Raw genomic sequence first — 17,384 nt, forward strand, 5'->3', positions numbered from 1 at the left:
GCCGCTCTCCCTGGAGGCGGCAGCTGTCCAGCTGTGCAGTATCACTGAGCCTCATCCCTCTGAGGATACCCCATGCCACATCCTGCAGTGCATGGTTTCCCATTTCCTGAGGTGTCTTGGATGTTCCTTGGAGCTCCTGACCCAGAAACTGGGAGAGAGGGCTGTTGGGAGAGGGTTTGGGAGGTGGGAACAGCCATTCACAGCTTTGTCCCAACCAGCTCAGCTGTGGATGGAAGCTGCTGGGTGGGAATGGTGTACCGCGCTGCTGGGTGGGAGTGGCATGCACCAGCAAACTGATCCCACCTCATGAAACCCACAGAGCTGATTCAGTCCTGAATGGGCTCTGCACAGCCCTGCCTTCCCTTGGGTTTGGATGTGATCTCGTGCTTCTGCCACGCTCATGGGTCTCTGCTCTGTTTCAGGGGCACAGCTGAATGAAGGGGCTGGCCTGAGAAGGGTAAGAGGCTTCTGGTTTTCTTTGCTCATGGCTTGAGATGGGCATGCCTAATGTGCCTGGGAGAAAGACTGTTCCCAGAAATCATCCCCAGCCTCGTGGCAGCTGGTGTTTCAGCACCAAAGCCCAGGCCACAAGTTCCTCTGAGGGATGCAGCAGCCCCTGCTCCTCTGTGGGCACACACTACCCTGAGACAGAGGGAACAAGGTTGCCAGTGGCACTTGCTCCTGCCTCAGTGTTCTGGGGGGAAGAAATGGGTGCTGCTGACACTGAAATGTGTGCTGTGGTTTCTCCTTTCCAGCCGCTGTGTGAAGACCTGGCTCACCTGCAGGCCTGCCCCCTCCTGTACCTGCCCATCTGTGGGACCGATGGGAATACCTATGCCAATGAGTGCCAGCTCTGTGTGGAAAAAATGTAAGCTCATGCCCTTGGCAGGGACCTCCTAGGTCTAATTTTGGCTGTCTGAAACTGGGTGCTTGTGAAGTACATTCATTCGGGCTCCCCAGAGCCTGGGGAAAGCCATGGTAGGCTGCACTTGCATGGCAAATACCAAACCATGGCTGGGCTGCAGAAGGGGAAGGATGGCCAGCTCCGAAAGCGAAGCTGCAAGGAAGTGCAGGGCAGCTGTACCCAGCCAGGCTGAGGAAGGGGATGCCTAGGGGTATCCACCAGCAGTCTACAGTCACAGATGGGATGGAGCCTCAGTCGTCTTGGTGCAGGGAATACAGCATGGGGCAACAGCCGCAAACAGCAGCCCCAGGAGGCTGAAAATTTGGACAGGCACCAGGTCCAATTGGTGGTGCTCCACAGAGGTGTGAGTTGGGGGGTCTCTGTTCTGGGGATGGTGGCTGGGGCTCAGATAGAGCCATGGCCACCACAACCTCGTGCTAGGGATGGCCCTGCTGTGAGCAGGTGTGAGCAGGTTGAGCTGCAGATGTAGCACCAGTGCCACAGGCCCCGGAGGGCACATCCATGAGCCAGGATGTTGCCGTCACCTCAGCTCTTGAGACAGGAAAATGAGCAGGTCAGTTTTGTAATAGTCAGCTCCATTCCATTTGATGGAATGCAGCCAAGGGATGACTCATGGAATGGTGTTTTATTTTGTTCTTTTACTCTTTTTTCCTGTATTACTCTAGGAAAACCAGGCAAGACATCCGGATTTTGAAAGATGGGCAGTGTCAAGATACCTGAGCAGTGTCAAGATACCTGAGCTTTCTGATAGGTTTCCTGAGCCTAAAACCAAGTGATTAATTGATCCTGTGTGCTCTGTGCGAATTGCACACTTAAGCTAGCTATGGTGAATAATAAAATGACATGCACAACCTTATTTCAACAGCAATTTTTATGCATGGCTGGAGGAAAACAGCATAAGCCAGTCCCCACCAAGGGCTACTAAAAGTGCTCAGTCAAAACAGTAATTTCAAATCCACATAACAACCCGGGGTGCTCTGCACAGAGTATTATCTCACCCACACTCCTGCGAGAAAGGCCATGGGGGAGTAGCAAGAAAATCACCTGTCCTGATGAAGAAGATGCTGAACAAGCACAGTTTTTTCTCTGTAGGAGGCAATTTAGTGAAGGGAAAATAATGTTTCTCTGGCATGGGAGCAGATGACTCCATGGCTCCCTAGTAAACTCCTTCACTGGTTCTAGAGCTGATGAAAATTGAAAATAGTAACATCTGCACTTCTCTTATTAGATGTTATTCTGCTTTTTATCGAAGGCCTTTCACAGAGCAATCAGCTCAGACAACACAGGGGAGCATGGAAAGAGCCTGAGCGGAGATGGTGACCACCAGGGATCCCAGGTGTCTGCTCCAGCACTTGAGAAAAACCCCAAACTGAAGAATTTTCAGGTCTAAGTTGCTCCTGCTGTCAGGGCCATCTTTGATATTGTGGCAGGGCTCAGTCCCACGGAGGTGACAGTGTCAGCGTGCATCAGCAGGCCTTGGGGCTTCCCCTGCTCTTTCGTCTCCCACTTCTAGCACATGGACACACAAAACACCTGCAACAAGGCCATAAAACTTGGGCAGGCAAGGCGCCCCCTTTGCTCACGGTGGCAGAGATCAGAGTGCTGATGCAGGGCTTGCCTCCTTAGGTCATTTCAGGCCATCTTGTATTTGTACAGAATTAGAGATTTCTGATCAGTTTGGAAGAGTGCTTCAGGGTGATCATCCTTGGAGTCTGGGAGATGTGCCAGTGTCTACTATGACTATTGTGCTTGGTCAGCTGGAATTCACCCTCTCATCCAGTTCTGCACCTTGCTGGAGCCACCAGGTGGGACACACAAAGCGCCACAATCACCACAGAGCCATTGCTGACAGATTTAATGCTGCAGCTGGAAATAGTATTGAGGAGCATAAAACAGCTCTGCTCAGTCAGATGGATTTTATCCACTATTTTCATCAAAAACTTTATTCTCCTCAGAAAGTTCTCTCCCAGGCTGAAGAGTCCTGGCCTCACTAATTGCTCAGGGCTGTCCCAAGCTTTGATTTTCCCTGTTCTCCTTTCCTGAACCCTTTCTGCTTCTGCAGAGGAGGGGACAGCTGCCCATGGCTGTTGCTATTATCTGTTCATTTGACCCAAGGCTCTGCAAGGCTGTTTGTCCCCTTCCAGTGCACAAATAGCATGGAAGATGTGGCCAGGCTGTGTGCTACTCCCTGTGTTCCCAGTTCTTCTCTGCAGACTTTGTTGTCTCCCCTGCACCATAGGGAAAGGCTTTGGTAGGGCCAAAACCCATACCCAGTGAGCAGCAGAAATGTACTGCTCACTTCTGGCCTGAGGTTTTCTGCTCCTGCTGCTGCTGCCAACTCAGCCACAGGCAGGATTTATGTGGGCAGCTCTCTCCCAGTTTTCTGCCAGGGCTGAGGGGAAGGTTATGCCCAGCTTAGCATAGCTGGGGCTCATTCTCCCCTGGGGTGGGCAAGTGTCACCAGGATCTCAGCCCCACGCCGTGGCTCGAGCTGCATCAGCAGAGTGGCTGCAGCCCAAGAGTGTGTGTGCTGTGTGTGCCCTGAGAGCCGTGACTATTTATGTGCAGGCTAGGAAAAAACAACACAGACCATCCAGAAGCTCTTCTGAAGGGGGAAACCACATGCCTCCAGCACAAAGTGGAGTGTTTATTCAGAAATTGCGGAACTAAAGCACAGACTAATAGGCCAGACCTGCAAGGTCAGAGCATGGGCAGCCACAGGACAGGGTCAGTGTTGACTCTACACAGCAAATTCAGAGATACTCGTCCTCCACAGGGACTTGTGGATTTGGCTGTTTATTTCACATGGCTCAGAAGCAAGTGGCAGACCAAGGGAAGGGTGAAGGCAGTGATTGAACACCGCCACAGACCTCAGGGCCTGTGCAAGACCAGCCTGGTGCACAGAGCCTGATCTGTGCCTGCCAAGGTCAGGTGAGACTAAGGAAGCAGCTGGTGGACAGATGCTCTGCAAGCATCTGCAAGATGCTTGCAGAGCCCTGATCTGTGCCAGAGAGTATGCATATGAATTTGCACTTTTGCATACGCTTTTCCTGTTCAGTTTATCTGTCTGTTTCTCATCTTTTCATGCTTCAGTCAAGGCAGGGAAAGAAAGGGATTATCTGCTTTCACAGGCACCATAGTTTGTCACACAGAGCAATGAGTAGCACACAGTGCTCCCAGAGCAGCGTCTTGCAACCAGGCAAGTTTCCTCAAGTCAGTGAGTGGAGGACAAGCCTCCAAATTGCTTCTCTGCCATTGTCCTGTGAGACAAGACTGGAAAAAGTGCCCTGACACCCTGCAAGAGTGGCAGCAGCACAGCTCCCCCAGCTGCCCGTGTTTACCAGGGCTGCATCCACGGCTGCAGGGAGGGATATGTAGGTCTGTGGATAGTGCTCTACAGTAGCCTTGCCAGACAAGGGGAATACCCTTGAGGATCAGGAAGGGAATACCCTTGAGGGTCAGGAAGACCTTCAGCTTACACATAGATCCAAAGCCTGCCGTTGTGTCTACAGTGAAAGCAGGCCAGCCAATGGCAGGATCCACTCAAGTGGAGTGTTTGTCCCTTGGACAAAACTTTCCTAGGATATTTTTGTGTTGAAAGCTGTGTGGGGACATGGTGAGATGTACCCAAGGTTGGTGATGTTCCCCTACCAAGCTGCTCCAATGGCATTTGAGGAGTCTGTGACACTGGAGATGCCCCTGCTGCTGAACACTCAGTTGACATCTTCCAGGGCCTCAGGACCTGAGGGAGCTGGAGACATCAGTGAAAGTGGCCCAGGGCTAGCTGAACTGAAACGTGGGGAGAAAGGGGAGGGAAGCAGCACTTGGCACTCTGTAAATTGTCTGGCTACAACAGTTCATGTAGCCAAGACTGGCCATAAAATTTAACCCACTTGTGCAAGTTTCTCTACAGCAAAGGGGGTGCAGCTTTGGCCACATCTCAGCCCCTCTACTTCAGAGCACAGACAACTTGAAAGTAGGTGGTAGGGCCTGTAATTTCCCCATTGCTAACCATTACCAAAATTTTCTGTGGAATACTGAAATTGCTTCCTTGGCATTTAAAGCAGTTTACACTCAGGGGACAAGTGTCTTCTAGAGATTTCCTTCCTGAGAGGTGCAAGTGCCAGCTCTGTAAGATTTTGAAGTCCATCGATTCCATTAAACCTCTGAAGAACCTGGGGGCACAGTGACTCTTTCTTTCACAAATGCTCCCTTCAAGGTTGAAGGCAGATGAAATGGAGGAACAGTCACAGTACCAGACAGGCTCTGCACTGTCTTATGGCAAAGTTTTGCTGAGTCAGGAGTCACTTATCAGCCCTCACCAGGCTGTGGGGTGACTACGTAGATGGTTGGTGTGAGAAGCTGAGTTATCCACAGCCTGAGCATGCACCCAGTTCCTGTGGAGCACTGAAACACACTGGGATTACCCTTCCTTCCATGCTTCATAACACCTGGCTGCAAGCAGCCCAGAATATAGAATCAGAGAATCATTTAGGTTGAAGAAGACCATTAAGACCCTTAAAGACCCCATGGAATTCAACTGCCATGTCCTGCAGGAAACTGTGTCCCTAAACACTATGCCTACACATCTTTTAAATACCTCCAAGAACAGTGACTCTACCACTGCCCTGGGCAGCCTGACATCCAGCCTAAACCTACCCCAGAGAAATTTGAGGTAATTCCCTCTTGTCCTGTGGCTTTTTACCTGGGAGAAGAGATGGACCCCCACCATCCACAATCTACTATCAGGAACCTGTGCAGAACAATAATGTGTCCCTTCAGGTTCCTTTTCTTCAAGCTCAACCTCAGTCCCTCAGTCACTCCTCAGAGGACTTGTTTTCTAGACACTTTGCCAGTTTCTTTGCTCTTCTTTGAACATGCTTCAAGCACTTCAGTTTCTCCACCTGGGATGGGGCAGCCCTGGATGTGTGTATAGACTGGGGAATGAGAGGCTAGAGAGCAGCTCTGTGGAAAAGGTCCTGGTCAATGACAAGCTGAACATGAGCCAGCAGTGCCCTGGCAGCCAGGAGGGCCACCTGTGTCCTGGGGTGCATCAGGCACAGAAACACAGCCAGACAAGGGAGGGGATTGTCCTGCTCTGCTCTGCACTGGGGCAGCCTCACCTCCAGGGCTGGGGGCAGTTCTGGGTGCAGTTTAGGGTATAAGAAAGACATTGAGCCCTTAGAAAGTTTCAGAGGAGAGCAATGAAGATGGAAAAGGGCCTTGAGGTGAAGCCATATGAGGAGCAGCTGAGGTCACTCGGTCTGTTCAGCCTGGAGGAGACTGAGGAGAGACCTCACTCAGGTACAACTCCCTTGTGAGGGAATGAGGAGCAGCAGGCACTGATCTCTTCACTTTGTGGCCAATGACAGGACCTGAGGGAATGGCCTAAAACTGAGTCAGGGGAGGTTTAGGCTGGATATCAGGAAAAGGTTCTTCACCCAGAGGGTGTTTGGGCACTGAAATGGGCTCCCAAGGAAGTGCTCACAGCACCAAGTGTGTCAGAGTTCAAGAAACATTTAGACAATGCTCTCAGGTACACGGTGTGATTTTGTGGTGTTCTGAGCAGGAGCAAGAGTTGAACTCAATGATCCTGTTTTGTCCTTTCCAGCTTAGCATCTTATGTGGTTCTGTGATAATGTGTTTTTTGTGATGAGGGACACAAAAACAGAAGCAATGATCAAGGTCTGATATGTTTGTTCCTCCAAAAGCAATGCCTTTTTACAGTGAAGTATCCTGCCAGGATACAGTTCCCAGATGTCTGCATGACCAGGGTGTCTCTAATGCTTTGCATCATCACACAGGGCTGGAACATGGACACCCTCACCAGCTTGGCACACCTTGTCTTCATTTGTGACTGAACTACAAGAAACTATTCTGTGAATGACTCGGTAGCCCCACATCTCTTTATGCCATCCATGCTCCTGGCCCACCCTCCCATATCAGAGCCTTCCCATATCTGCTCTGCTGCCACCACCCTGTTGCTTCTTTTGGGGCTGTTAGACCTACCCCTCTCTGGAGGTACCATGTAATCTGCAGTGGACACAGGGCAGGAGCCCTAGAGTAAAGTGACAACTCAGGGGATAAGAAGAAAGGCAGCAGAGATGACCATGGACCTCCAAGTTTACGTCTTAGGAAATCTATATGCATGAAGTTTCAAGCTCTGGAGCTTCCAGAGACCTAGAGAGAGATCCTGCTGAGAGTACAGGATGTACACTCTGAATAAAAAAGACTGGCAAAGATTGGAGGCAGCCAGATCTGCTCATCCTGGGGAGCTGCTTTCTTCAGGGCAAGTCCTCAGAGTGTTTGGGGAGGTGGGATCATCCCTGCCATGAAAGGCAGTCGGGTCCCAGAGGACCTGGGGGTAGACGCATTATCGTTATTGAGTCCTTCTACCAACCTTTGAACCACTTCTGAATTCATGGTGGGCAGGGAGGGAAGGGATTAGGGGCACTAGCACCTAACTAGTGCACAAGTAGTGGAGTGTCTCATGGACAAAAGTGCTGATGGCAGCACTAGGAACTGGCTGCAGAGGTATCTCTGGTCCATCAGAGTTGTTACACACAATACAGGCTTGAGCTTTACTGTGCCATCCTGGCATAAGAAACTATGAAGGCAGTTTTCAGGAGAGGCCAAGATTGTCCCCTCATCTCACATGCACTGATCTAGGGGCCTGGCCATTTCCACAGAAAGGAACAGACTCAGCATTGAAGCCATTGTACCAGGCAGCAGCTTCCCCTTTGCAGCGATTCTGGCCCTGCAGATGTCCCTGCATGAACCTGCAGGCCAGGCAGGACTGGGGCTGAAAGGGGCTGCTAGCAGCTAGGAACAGCCACTTAGGAAATCATCCTATGGGGAAAAGGGAACAGCTGGGTCTTCCCACTGGTTTTACTGGGGCTGCCCATTGCCATCCTGCTTCATCAGTGAAGCGCTTTATTTATAGTCCTGATCCACCTGGGACTGGACCAAAGAATCATTAGGAAGTCCTCAACACACACAGCCAGGCTGGCATGGGTTTATTATTCTGTCTGGATCCCAGGAAGCTCGTGCAGCTCTTGGACAGGTAACATGACTGTGACAGCCTCCATCCTTAGGGGTTCCCAAAGAATACGACAACACAGCCATCCTGACCTTGTGAAGCAGCCAGTCCTGCCATGAGGGGAGCCAGAGGATGTCCCTTCCTACCAGCCTTGCTAGGATCCTGTGCAAACAACTTCAGACAGGATGTATCCCCTTTCAGACCTCTCAAGGGGTGCCCAAGGACCAACAACATGTCCCTGCATCTCACTCTGGAAAGCAGCAGTGAGGCAGTGCCACATTCTGCCCTGCCATGTCCACTACAAAGGAGAGCTTTTGAGTCACAGTTTAGCAGAAATGAGTGTAAATTTCCTACCTGAAGTGGAATAATTTGCAGTATAAAAGCACTAACATATTTTGCAACCCACACAGTAGATCCTGGACAGAGACTCACACACCTTTGCACTCTGATAAGGAGAATATTATTACCCTCCTAGTGGCCTGGCCAGATAAGAGGTTTGGGGCGGGCAGTCTGCATTTTTTTCAAGCTCTCATTATGCTGCACCAGTATCTCCAGATGCTGTTTCCAGGGAACTAAGCCGCTTTCTAATTAAAACTGCAAAGAGCAATGGAGAGTTTAGGCAAAGACCATGCTTCCTCGGACTCTTCCCTGCCACCCTCTGCAGCCTGTGAGGAGTATGCTGTGCCAGGTAATGATGACAACATTCCTAACTTGAGTTTTTGGAGAGAGAAGAGCATGATTTTTGTTACCAAGTGTTTCTCAGAAAGGAACTAATAATTATTAGTCTATGCTTGGGGGTAGAGGATGCACATTTAACTGTGAATGTGTTTTTACATGTTATGTTCCAGATCCCAAAGCACATGTAAAGGCTCTTCAACTAAAGTCCTTCAAAGAGCATCAGTAGATTGTCTCTTTGCAGACTGGCATTACTGCCTCATTGTTTTTATAGATTGATTTTCTTTTCTCTTTTGATTTAATTTCTGTTTCTTTGTGCCCTCTAGTAAATATATTTTCATCAGGATGCATATGTTTTGCTGTGGTCTTCCCTCCTTAGTGCTGGCAGGTGACAGCTTTGGAGCTGTTGTGGGAGTGCTTTCTTGGACCAGATGGAAGTGAATTAGGGGTGTTTTCTTAGAATGGACTGGGAAGGAGACTGATTTCAAGCAGCTAAAATTGCTTTTACAGCTCACAAGACATTTTGAAAGGAAAATAAAATTACCTTGGCTGCAAATGGGATGTGCAAGGGATTATGTACTTCAGTAGCTGAACCGAGGCCCTGTGCAGATCCTGCCACTGCAACCTGTAACCTCATCTTCCCAGGGAGTTTACTGCCTTTTTCTGTGTGAATGGCAGAGTCATCTCCTGCTGGCTGAGCTCTACTGTCTCTGTTACTTCCTCATGTCAGGGAACGACCTCCCACTTGTCCTGGAGTTATTCTCAGCTTCCCTGGACAGTGTTCTGGGAAGTCAGATGTAATTTTAAAGCTGATTCTGCTTTGATGAGGACATTGAAGCATAGACTAACATAAACACTCTCCAAGGTAAATTTCTGTGAGATTATTATTAATTGTCAGATGTGTTTTGTGTAGAAGTCTACTTTGGGCACAGACTGGCTCCTGCTGTCAGCTTTGCATTGTCCTGTCCTGGACTACAATTTTTCTTGCACTTAATACATACCTGGGATAAAAGACCTGTAATCCCTGCTCAGCCTCAGAAGTCCTTCTCACCTTGACACTTCTACCCTCTGATCAAGAGAATGACAAAATGACAAATTTTCACCGATTTCACTACTTTAGTGGGAGCCAAGGCTTTTTGTGAAAGGAGCTGGATCCGATTACATCTGTAAGGAGCAGGTCATAGTTTTGCTTTTCCACTTTGTGAGTTTTGGTGAAACTATGAAAATCAGTTCTTTTGTGATCTCTTCAGAGCACCTTTGGGAAGAATTCCTTCTCTCTCAAGGCTCCCTGTGTCTCCTGGATGCTGCTTGATTTAAGACAAGTTTTACTATCACAGCTTAGAATCTACACTAGATATCATCAGGGATTGCTGTCTTTTAGGACAAAGACATGGAGAAGTGAAGTTCAGACCATTTTTTAGGCTGGTCTTTGTCTCAGAAAGCCCTTTGGAGCCCTTTGCAACCAGTGAAATGGACACTGCTTACCTTGGCCAAGGAAGGCTGGTGCCTGGGATCTGGGGAATGCTCCTCTCTGCTGCTGGCTGTATGCAACCTGCACATCCTGCCCAAACAATAAAGCCAGCATTGGAGCTTTCTCACATCAGTTAATCTTTCTTAGGCCCTGCCATGGTCTTCCTCACAGCTGCAGACCAGCTTGGGGCTGTTTGTGTGGTGTTTGGCACCAATTTTCTCAACCCCAGCAGTGTGTACTAGCCCTGTCTTGGTCTCTGGTTGCATCACCATCTCCCCACGAGGTCTCAGCCCAATGCACATGAGCATCTGTGTGGGTAAGGCTGCGCCCTCTGGCTCATCCTTACTCCCACAGGGCTGCTCCTGTTTTGAAGGACTGTGTTCTGTGGGTCAAGGCTTTCTCCAGGTTTTTAGATAAAAATCCTAATTTCAGTGTGGCCAGTTCCAGCTGTCTGGGGAAAAGGGTAACAATGGAGAAAACAAGAAGAATTATCTTGCAGTTTGTACTGATGCCTGATCAAAGGCACCATGCCCCAGGTCCCTACAGTAAGGGGAGTAGGTTGGACATGGGTCACCCCAAGGAACTGCAACTGGAAATCTAGAGTAATTGTCAGGCTAGAAGCCTGGAAGTTTTGGGTGCTGTGTCATCAAATCCCACCCACTGAGGCTGTGCTGGAAGTACAGTGCTCAAGGAGTTTCCTATTAAGACTCCTTTGGGACAAAAAAAAAAAAAGCATGGCCTCTTGCATCAGTGCCCTAGTGCCAGGCAGGAGAGATCAGAATGTTATGTTAGCCCTCACTTTATCCCTGTAGATGTCATCATAACCCGTCGCTTGAGAGACCGGGAGTTGCTCAGGAAAAGAAAAGCAGAAGCCCTGGAGAAAGATTCAGCTCAGTGGGTTATGAGGTAAATCTTGCATTTTCTGTCAAGTTGTTTTTGTGGTGCACTTAACCTGAGCCCAGATATGGCCCAGCCCTTCCATCTTCACCCAAGGACAGAGCCATCAGTCTTCAGCGAGGAAAGGTGACCTGCAGCCAGTAGCTGCTCAAGGTCTACACAGGCATTGGGGGGAGAGATGGATGGGGGGGTAGCAAGCCAACCTCAGTCATAATGTGGGGTTGAGGAAAAATTTATTGCCCAAGCTCCTGCCCACTGGTGCAGCTGCAGAAGGCTGCTGTGCAGGGCTCAGGAGTGGGGCTGAAGAATTGCAGCTTCTGCCGGGATGAACTGGGTCACAACCTCAACAGAGGGACCCAGCAAAGCTGCCTTAGGGTAGAAGGGAAAGTCCTTTGTCCTATTCCCAAGTCATCATCCCTGTGAAATCCCCTGGCAGAGACTATAAGATCGAACAGCAAAGGAGAGCCAGAAGAGCCAAAAGAGGACGGGGCCGTCAGACAGTGGTCAAGGCTGTCCTGGAGTCAGAGCCAGCAGTGGACCCCCAGCCTGACCACCAGGAGAAGGCTGAGCCGGTGCCCTCTGAGCCAGCACTGCCTGAACCAGGCTACCAGCAGCAGCCACCACCTATGCTGACCCTCCAGAACATGGTCAGTGGGATGCAAGCAGTGGCAGTGGAAGGGGAGCTGGCAGACAGGAGCTTCGACCCTGCTGGTGAGTTGCCACAGAGCTGCTGGCCCCATGGTGGCCTGGGGGCAGTGCAGTGCGCCGCTTGAAGACTGTCACCCAAGGGTGCCCCTCTTATCAACAACAATCCCACAGCATCTCCAGGGCATGGCTCCCTGCCCCACAAAACTTGGGTAGCTGAGAAAGGGTGGGGGGATGGTGGGACTGCAGGGACAGACAGACTCTCTCTGAGTCCAGGGGAGTGATAACAAGTCCACTACTGTCAGTCATTGGGATGGGGCTGTGGACCTGGTCCTCTCTAACTCCTTGTCCTAAGAACGCTTCTGCAGCTCTGCCAAGAGCCATATTAGCACAGGGGGATATATCTCTGTGAAGATCTCTTCTCTGTGGAGACAAGATGAGGTTTTTTGTGGTCAGAGCTGGTTGGGGGAGCCAAAGTCAAGACATGTTCTGTCCACAGTGCATCAAGTTTCAGGACTGGATTGTGGGAGAGCAAAGTGGGCACTGTGACAAGGGGTGGGTGTCTGCAGGCAACTACACCTTGGAAACCTGCCAGGACTGAGGCATGGAGGGCACTAAGCTGGTCAGAATGGCAGGCTGGTACCAGGGCTCAGAAAATCCATGTACAGCTACCTCAGCAGGAGTTTCTCCCTGATCTGCTGTGGGAAGAGTAGAGTACATTCACTTTAGCAGTCATTGGGTCAAGCATGCAGGTTGCTTCAAAACCAGGAAAACTAAGGATCTGCTTCAGAGGAGGTGGCAATCCTCTGACCCTCAACTACTGCATTTCCAGCAATGTCTGTGCGGGGGGGAAGAAAAGGCCTGTTGATGCAAGGCATGTGGTGCTGTTGTGCCATGGAAAACAGCTATTCTGCATCCTGGGCTCTGGGGTGGGTGTCCAGCCTCCAGCCCTGAGGCCTTGAAATCAGGGTTGTGGCTATTGCCTCTGGCTTTAAACCCACCGGTACTTTACCTTCTCCAACTCCCCTCCACAACTGGGTGTGCCCTTGAAAAGCAGGCAACCCACCTAACGCCTTCTCCAGGCAATTGCAGGAGACTGGCTGGGGGATCTTTATCATGGGACAGAGGGATAACATGGGAGCCCCCCAGAAATCATCTGTCTCTTACATGCCTTACAACAGGTGAAGAGGATGTGCTGAAACCAGCAGAAGCAGATATACTAGAAGAGTTGAATACTCCTCTGGAAAATGACCACCAGGATAACGAATTCATTCCACATATTCTGTATTAACTTTCTGATTGTTTGGGGATATTTTTTATTCTTACTCTCATCTCACAAACTTGATAAGTACGGCACAGTGATTTTGAGCAGCTGCTTTCTTGGGAGCCATAAAGCCCACACTCTCCTTGTCACTCTGTTTTCTGTGCTCCTTCCAGGCTAGAGAGGCAGCCCCTAGGGAGTTGCCTGTGGCTTCTGAGCCTCCTGCTCTCTCTGCAAACAGGCTGTTTTCCTTGGGCCCATCTAAGGCTTCACAGTGCTCTGCCACACTACAGTTCAGTCATACAGTCCAGCATCCACCTGTGTTCCTGAAAGTAATTTCTTATTTGCTTATATGTGAGTGGCATTGTAAAGCTAACATTCACTGTGATTTTTAGCTGGCTGAAGAAGTCCATCTTGGGCTTTTTACCGCACCCCACCACCCTTTGTGCTATTATTTTCAGTCTGAACGTTTTTCTCATAGCCTGTTTTTATCTGCAATAAACATCTTGCTTTCCTAAAGCTGGAAGTATTTTTTGTTTTTAATTTTTGGGCACCTTCACTCTGACCTTGTAAGACAAACAGAAGAGGTTGAAAACAGCTGAGTGCATTGGGCTGGAACTTGGCTGAATTATACACTTTTGTCAGGAAAATGCCATTTGGGGCAAAGACAGGAGATACTCCGCACAGTCATTGTCTCCCTGTCTCCCCAGTCTTCACACAGGATTTCTCCTGAAGCCAGAAGGTAATGGGGCGCCCTGTGTCTCTCTCCATGATTTGGGTCTTGTGGTCCTTGTTCCGGTGCACAGCAAGGGAAGAGGCTCTCTTCAATTCCTGTAATATCCTGACACAAAGGATCCTCCTCCTCTTGAGGAGGAGTGGAGGTCATATTGCCATTGTCTGACTTCCCAAGAGCCTGTCTCCCAGAGCACAAGGCTAGCCAGACCCTGCAGGCACCCCTGATGTGGGGAATAATCTTATGGCACTGGACATGTTGCTGCTGCTGTCCCAGAGCCCTCGAGGCTCTTTGTCACAGCATGTGTGACATCTAACTGGTGACACCAGTAAGAGTCTCTCCAGTACATGGTGGGCACCCTTGACATCCCATCCCTGCTTTGGTCCCAGGGACATCACATGAGGAGCCAGTGCTTGCCAGCTCTTGGCACAGCCTCCCTGTGCTGAGACCCTGACCTCCACAGTTACACTGCCAGAAGCTCTAAAGCACCCACAGGTGGGTGTCAGAGCACAAAGCATTCAGCAGCACCATACCAAAGCAAATCCACCTCCATCCCCCACGGGCAGCTTCTGGAGGGATGGGTTTCCCTTGTCAGGTGTCCTGACACTGTTTTGCTCTCCATAGGGATATTATTCAAGGTCTTGCTCTCCCCTTGAGCCACTGATACCGGTGGCAGTTGAACAAGATCTCTCAGCTCCTGCCATGAACCACTCAAACCTCACCCAAAACCCCAAACACCTAAGGTGCAACAAGAGGGCCTTATGGAAGCCCTGCAGCATGGAAGGAACTTCTATCTGTGATGTTTGCTCTTAAACCGAGGCACTGGGGGAAGGGAGCCGAGGTTGCAGTGCCCTGAAGCGGAGCCAGAGGCTGGAGGTCATGCTGTGGATGAGCAACATCACAAGAGTTGTGCAGGGGTCCTCCTGCAAGTGTGGTGCCAGCACTGTGCTGCAGAAAGGCTGGGCTGTGGCTGCTGCCAGGCAGGCTAGGAGACCCTTCCACCTGGTGGAGCCCCCATGTGCCATGGCAGAGACCAGCAAGAGCCAGTGGCCCTTCCCTGCCCTCCAATCCTCTGTAGTGCTGGCAGGGAGTGGGAATCAGCCATGCTGCCCACTCCACATCTGCAGACATTTAGACCCTCCTGGCTTCCAGACCCCTTTAGATTTTGGGGAGAAGGAACTTCTGGGGTTTTTTTTAGGCTCATCTTACAGCTTACATCAATCAAGGAGGGCACAGAACAACTGCATTCTATTCTCCATTGTGAAGTGGAGCTGTCGGAGGTGGTGAAGACCTGTCAGAGTCAGGTGTCCATGAATGTGGGGCAACACTCACTCTTTAAACAGACATGGGCAGCAGTGCTTACCCTTGCACTGGAAGGGCTGGGAGAGCTCCCTGAGGGCAGAGATGTGCAGAAACCAGAGCAAGCATCTCTGTTCATCTCTGTGGAGATGCCTTTGGTGGCTAGGGAGTCCTGGAGTCATCCCAGGTACTGCACGCTCTCTCTTAGAGCTGCTCTTACTTTTGGCAGACAGTAAGAAAGGTGTGCCTGTGCAAACACAAAAATCTTATCACAAACTGAACAAGAGAAAGATAAGGCCCTCCTAATCAACACTTTAACTCGCCATGCATTGATTCTTCCTCTGTTGAGAGGACAAATAACAGAGCTCTTGCTTATACAGATGGGGTTCAGGTGTGAGGCTGGACTCATGGTGGTCTGTGTGTACCCCTGAGGTAGGTTCTGCTGCCTGAAGGGAGCTGGGGACAGGCTGGCAAGGGAAACTGCATCTAGGATAGGGAGGATGCTGTTTTGCAGGTGCAACAAGTAACCTTCTCCCTCTCTTCCCTCCTTCCCAAGTCCAAGACAGATGTCTTTACCCAGGGCTTTGACAGAGAGTCCCATAAAGCAAATTTTCACTCTCTGGGTGAAAACTGGATGACAGCTATGGTCTGGGTCTGACATGAAGTGGAAGTCTGGGGGAGGCCAGAGACATTTAACTGACTGCAGCCTCCTTTCTGGCAAAGAGAAGGATATGGGGGCAGGGAAATAGCATCTGAGCTGCGGGGCCAGCACAGGGAGCTAGGTAAGTGCCTGACACAGTGATCCTTGCTGTGCTGTAAACTGGCAGGGCTGCCTGAGGCTCCTCCAGGATGCTCTGACCTACTCCTTGCGGCACACAGATGAAGGCATGCTGTGGTACACAATGGACACAAACACTGTAGCTGTCTCCTCACTAGTGAGATTCAGCAGAATATTGGTTAATGTCAACTGGGCTGGGCTGAACATCCTCCTGTGAGATTTTCTCAAGGCTTCAGGTCCTGACCCTCCTCCTGCAGAGCATGGGAAGCCATCCTGAGTGCTGAGAGCCATGACACGAGTGCTGAGGAGAGGAAACCTAACATCATATCCTGGAGAACCAGACTATCCTCTGCCCATGCTGATTACCTTTCAGTATCCTTTCAGGACATATGCTTCCAGCTCTATGGGAAAAGGGAAGTTGTTTGGTTTGTGCACCCTGGCTTCCCACTTCTCAAATTACTCTTAACATATGGGCCCCCCACATTTGCTGAAAGTCAGGGGTGATCTGTGGCAGGCTGTTACTCATGGGTAATGTTTTGAACCAGAAGGATTTTCCTGTCCTTAGCAGAAGTGAAGGCGTAGCTAAGCCTCAGCAGAAAGAAGCTGGCAAGCAACTTAGAGCTGGAAGCCACCACAGCTTAGTGAAAGCCATTCCGCCCCATAAGTGCCTGGTCTTGCACGATAAGAAAAATTTGCTAATTAATTTACTAATATTGACTTTAAGCAGTAAATCCTGGAGACAGCAAATACCCACTCCCTGTTTGGCCACCACTTCCTGCTCAGGGCTTGTTAGCTCTGCTCCTTCCCATCCTGTGTTCCCTTTTTAAATAAATACTTTTATAATGCTGCCAGGACTGCCAGAGACTGGAGCTGTGTGTCCAGCTAGGCTCATCAGTGCTCCACCACCTGGCCCAACTCTCCTCTTCCACCAGGAAATTAACTGTAAAAAAAGTTAAGCGAGGAGAGATACCTGGAGATCTTGAATCCAACCCCGACTCAGAGCATGGCTAAGTGTGACCAGACTGCTTTGGGCTTTCTCCAAGTGCTGACCTCCTCCAAGACATGAGATCATCCCCCCCTTGTCCTCATTCCAGGGCTGCCTCACTTTCAAGGAAAGAAAGTTTTTATGTCCTACCAGGCTTTCCCTCAGAACAGCTTTACTCCTTGCCTCTTTCTCCATCTTAGTGCCCTTCAGGGAAGACCCTCAGCTCCATCTTCTCTGTAACCCTCTTCCAGACTGCAAGTTAGACTCCATGCTCACCTGCTCTCCATGAGAACAGTCCAGATTCCTTCAGCCTATCTCCTATGTCCATCTCCCTGCCTTGACGGCCTCAGCTGAGCTCCAACATAAGAATGACTTTCTTGCACTGGGTTACCCTAACTGGATCCAGTGTTCCTGCTGTGGGCTCACAGAAGGCAGGAGGAATGGCCTTTTGTCCAAGCCCACTGCCTGAAATTCAGTCCATCCAGAGGCACTTGGGGTGCTGAGCATGAGCTGTGCCTGTCTCCCTCAGACAGCCTGAGGTTTTCACTGACACGACACAGAAAACATGAAGTAACCAGGTTATAGCTTGCGTGGCAAACGGTGTGATCTGGGCTTGCAGCCCTTACCATGACGCTTTCATCACCTCCCTCCGCTGCGAACCTCTCCCTGGGAGCTC

At 50.2% G+C, this 17,384-nt stretch overlaps 2 protein-coding genes across 2 annotated transcripts; both read left to right on the plus strand.

The window, feature by feature from the left end:
- The first annotated feature begins 327 nt into the window (after window positions 1-327).
- On the plus strand, window positions 328-1,741 carry SPINK4 (serine peptidase inhibitor Kazal type 4). The gene is made up of 3 exons (XM_018921549.3): window positions 328-457; window positions 756-868; window positions 1,591-1,741. Exons 1-3 carry the CDS (start codon window positions 401-403, stop codon window positions 1,643-1,645), a joined length of 225 nt encoding a protein of 74 aa, XP_018777094.3. The 5' UTR covers window positions 328-400; the 3' UTR covers window positions 1,646-1,741.
- A 6,743-nt stretch (window positions 1,742-8,484) lies between these two features.
- HEMGN (hemogen) lies at window positions 8,485-13,432 on the plus strand. The gene is made up of 4 exons (XM_009096778.4): window positions 8,485-8,652; window positions 10,923-11,016; window positions 11,444-11,718; window positions 12,834-13,432. Exons 1-4 carry the CDS (start codon window positions 8,571-8,573, stop codon window positions 12,941-12,943), a joined length of 561 nt encoding a protein of 186 aa, XP_009095026.1. The 5' UTR covers window positions 8,485-8,570; the 3' UTR covers window positions 12,944-13,432.
- The last annotated feature ends 3,952 nt before the right edge of the window (window positions 13,433-17,384 follow it).

Source organism: Serinus canaria, chromosome Z (assembly GCF_022539315.1).
Source record: "Serinus canaria isolate serCan28SL12 chromosome Z, serCan2020, whole genome shotgun sequence".
NCBI classification, from domain to species: Eukaryota; Metazoa; Chordata; class Aves; order Passeriformes; family Fringillidae; genus Serinus; species Serinus canaria.

Excerpts from the sequence above, each read along its gene's own strand:
- SPINK4 (XM_018921549.3), top strand. The coding sequence starts at position 401 with ATGGGTCTCTGCTCTGTTTCAGGGGCACAGCTGAATGAAGGGGCTGGC. Across the intron at positions 458-755 it reads AAGGGGCTGGCCTGAGAAGG|CCGCTGTGTGAAGACCTGGC; the intron begins GTAAGAGGCTTC and ends TCTCCTTTCCAG. Across the intron at positions 869-1,590 it reads CAGCTCTGTGTGGAAAAAAT|GAAAACCAGGCAAGACATCC; the intron begins GTAAGCTCATGC and ends GTATTACTCTAG.
- HEMGN (XM_009096778.4), top strand. The coding sequence starts at position 8,571 with ATGGAGAGTTTAGGCAAAGACCATGCTTCCTCGGACTCTTCCCTGCCA. Across the intron at positions 8,653-10,922 it reads TGAGGAGTATGCTGTGCCAG|ATGTCATCATAACCCGTCGC; the intron begins GTAATGATGACA and ends TTATCCCTGTAG. Across the intron at positions 11,017-11,443 it reads TCAGCTCAGTGGGTTATGAG|AGACTATAAGATCGAACAGC; the intron begins GTAAATCTTGCA and ends ATCCCCTGGCAG.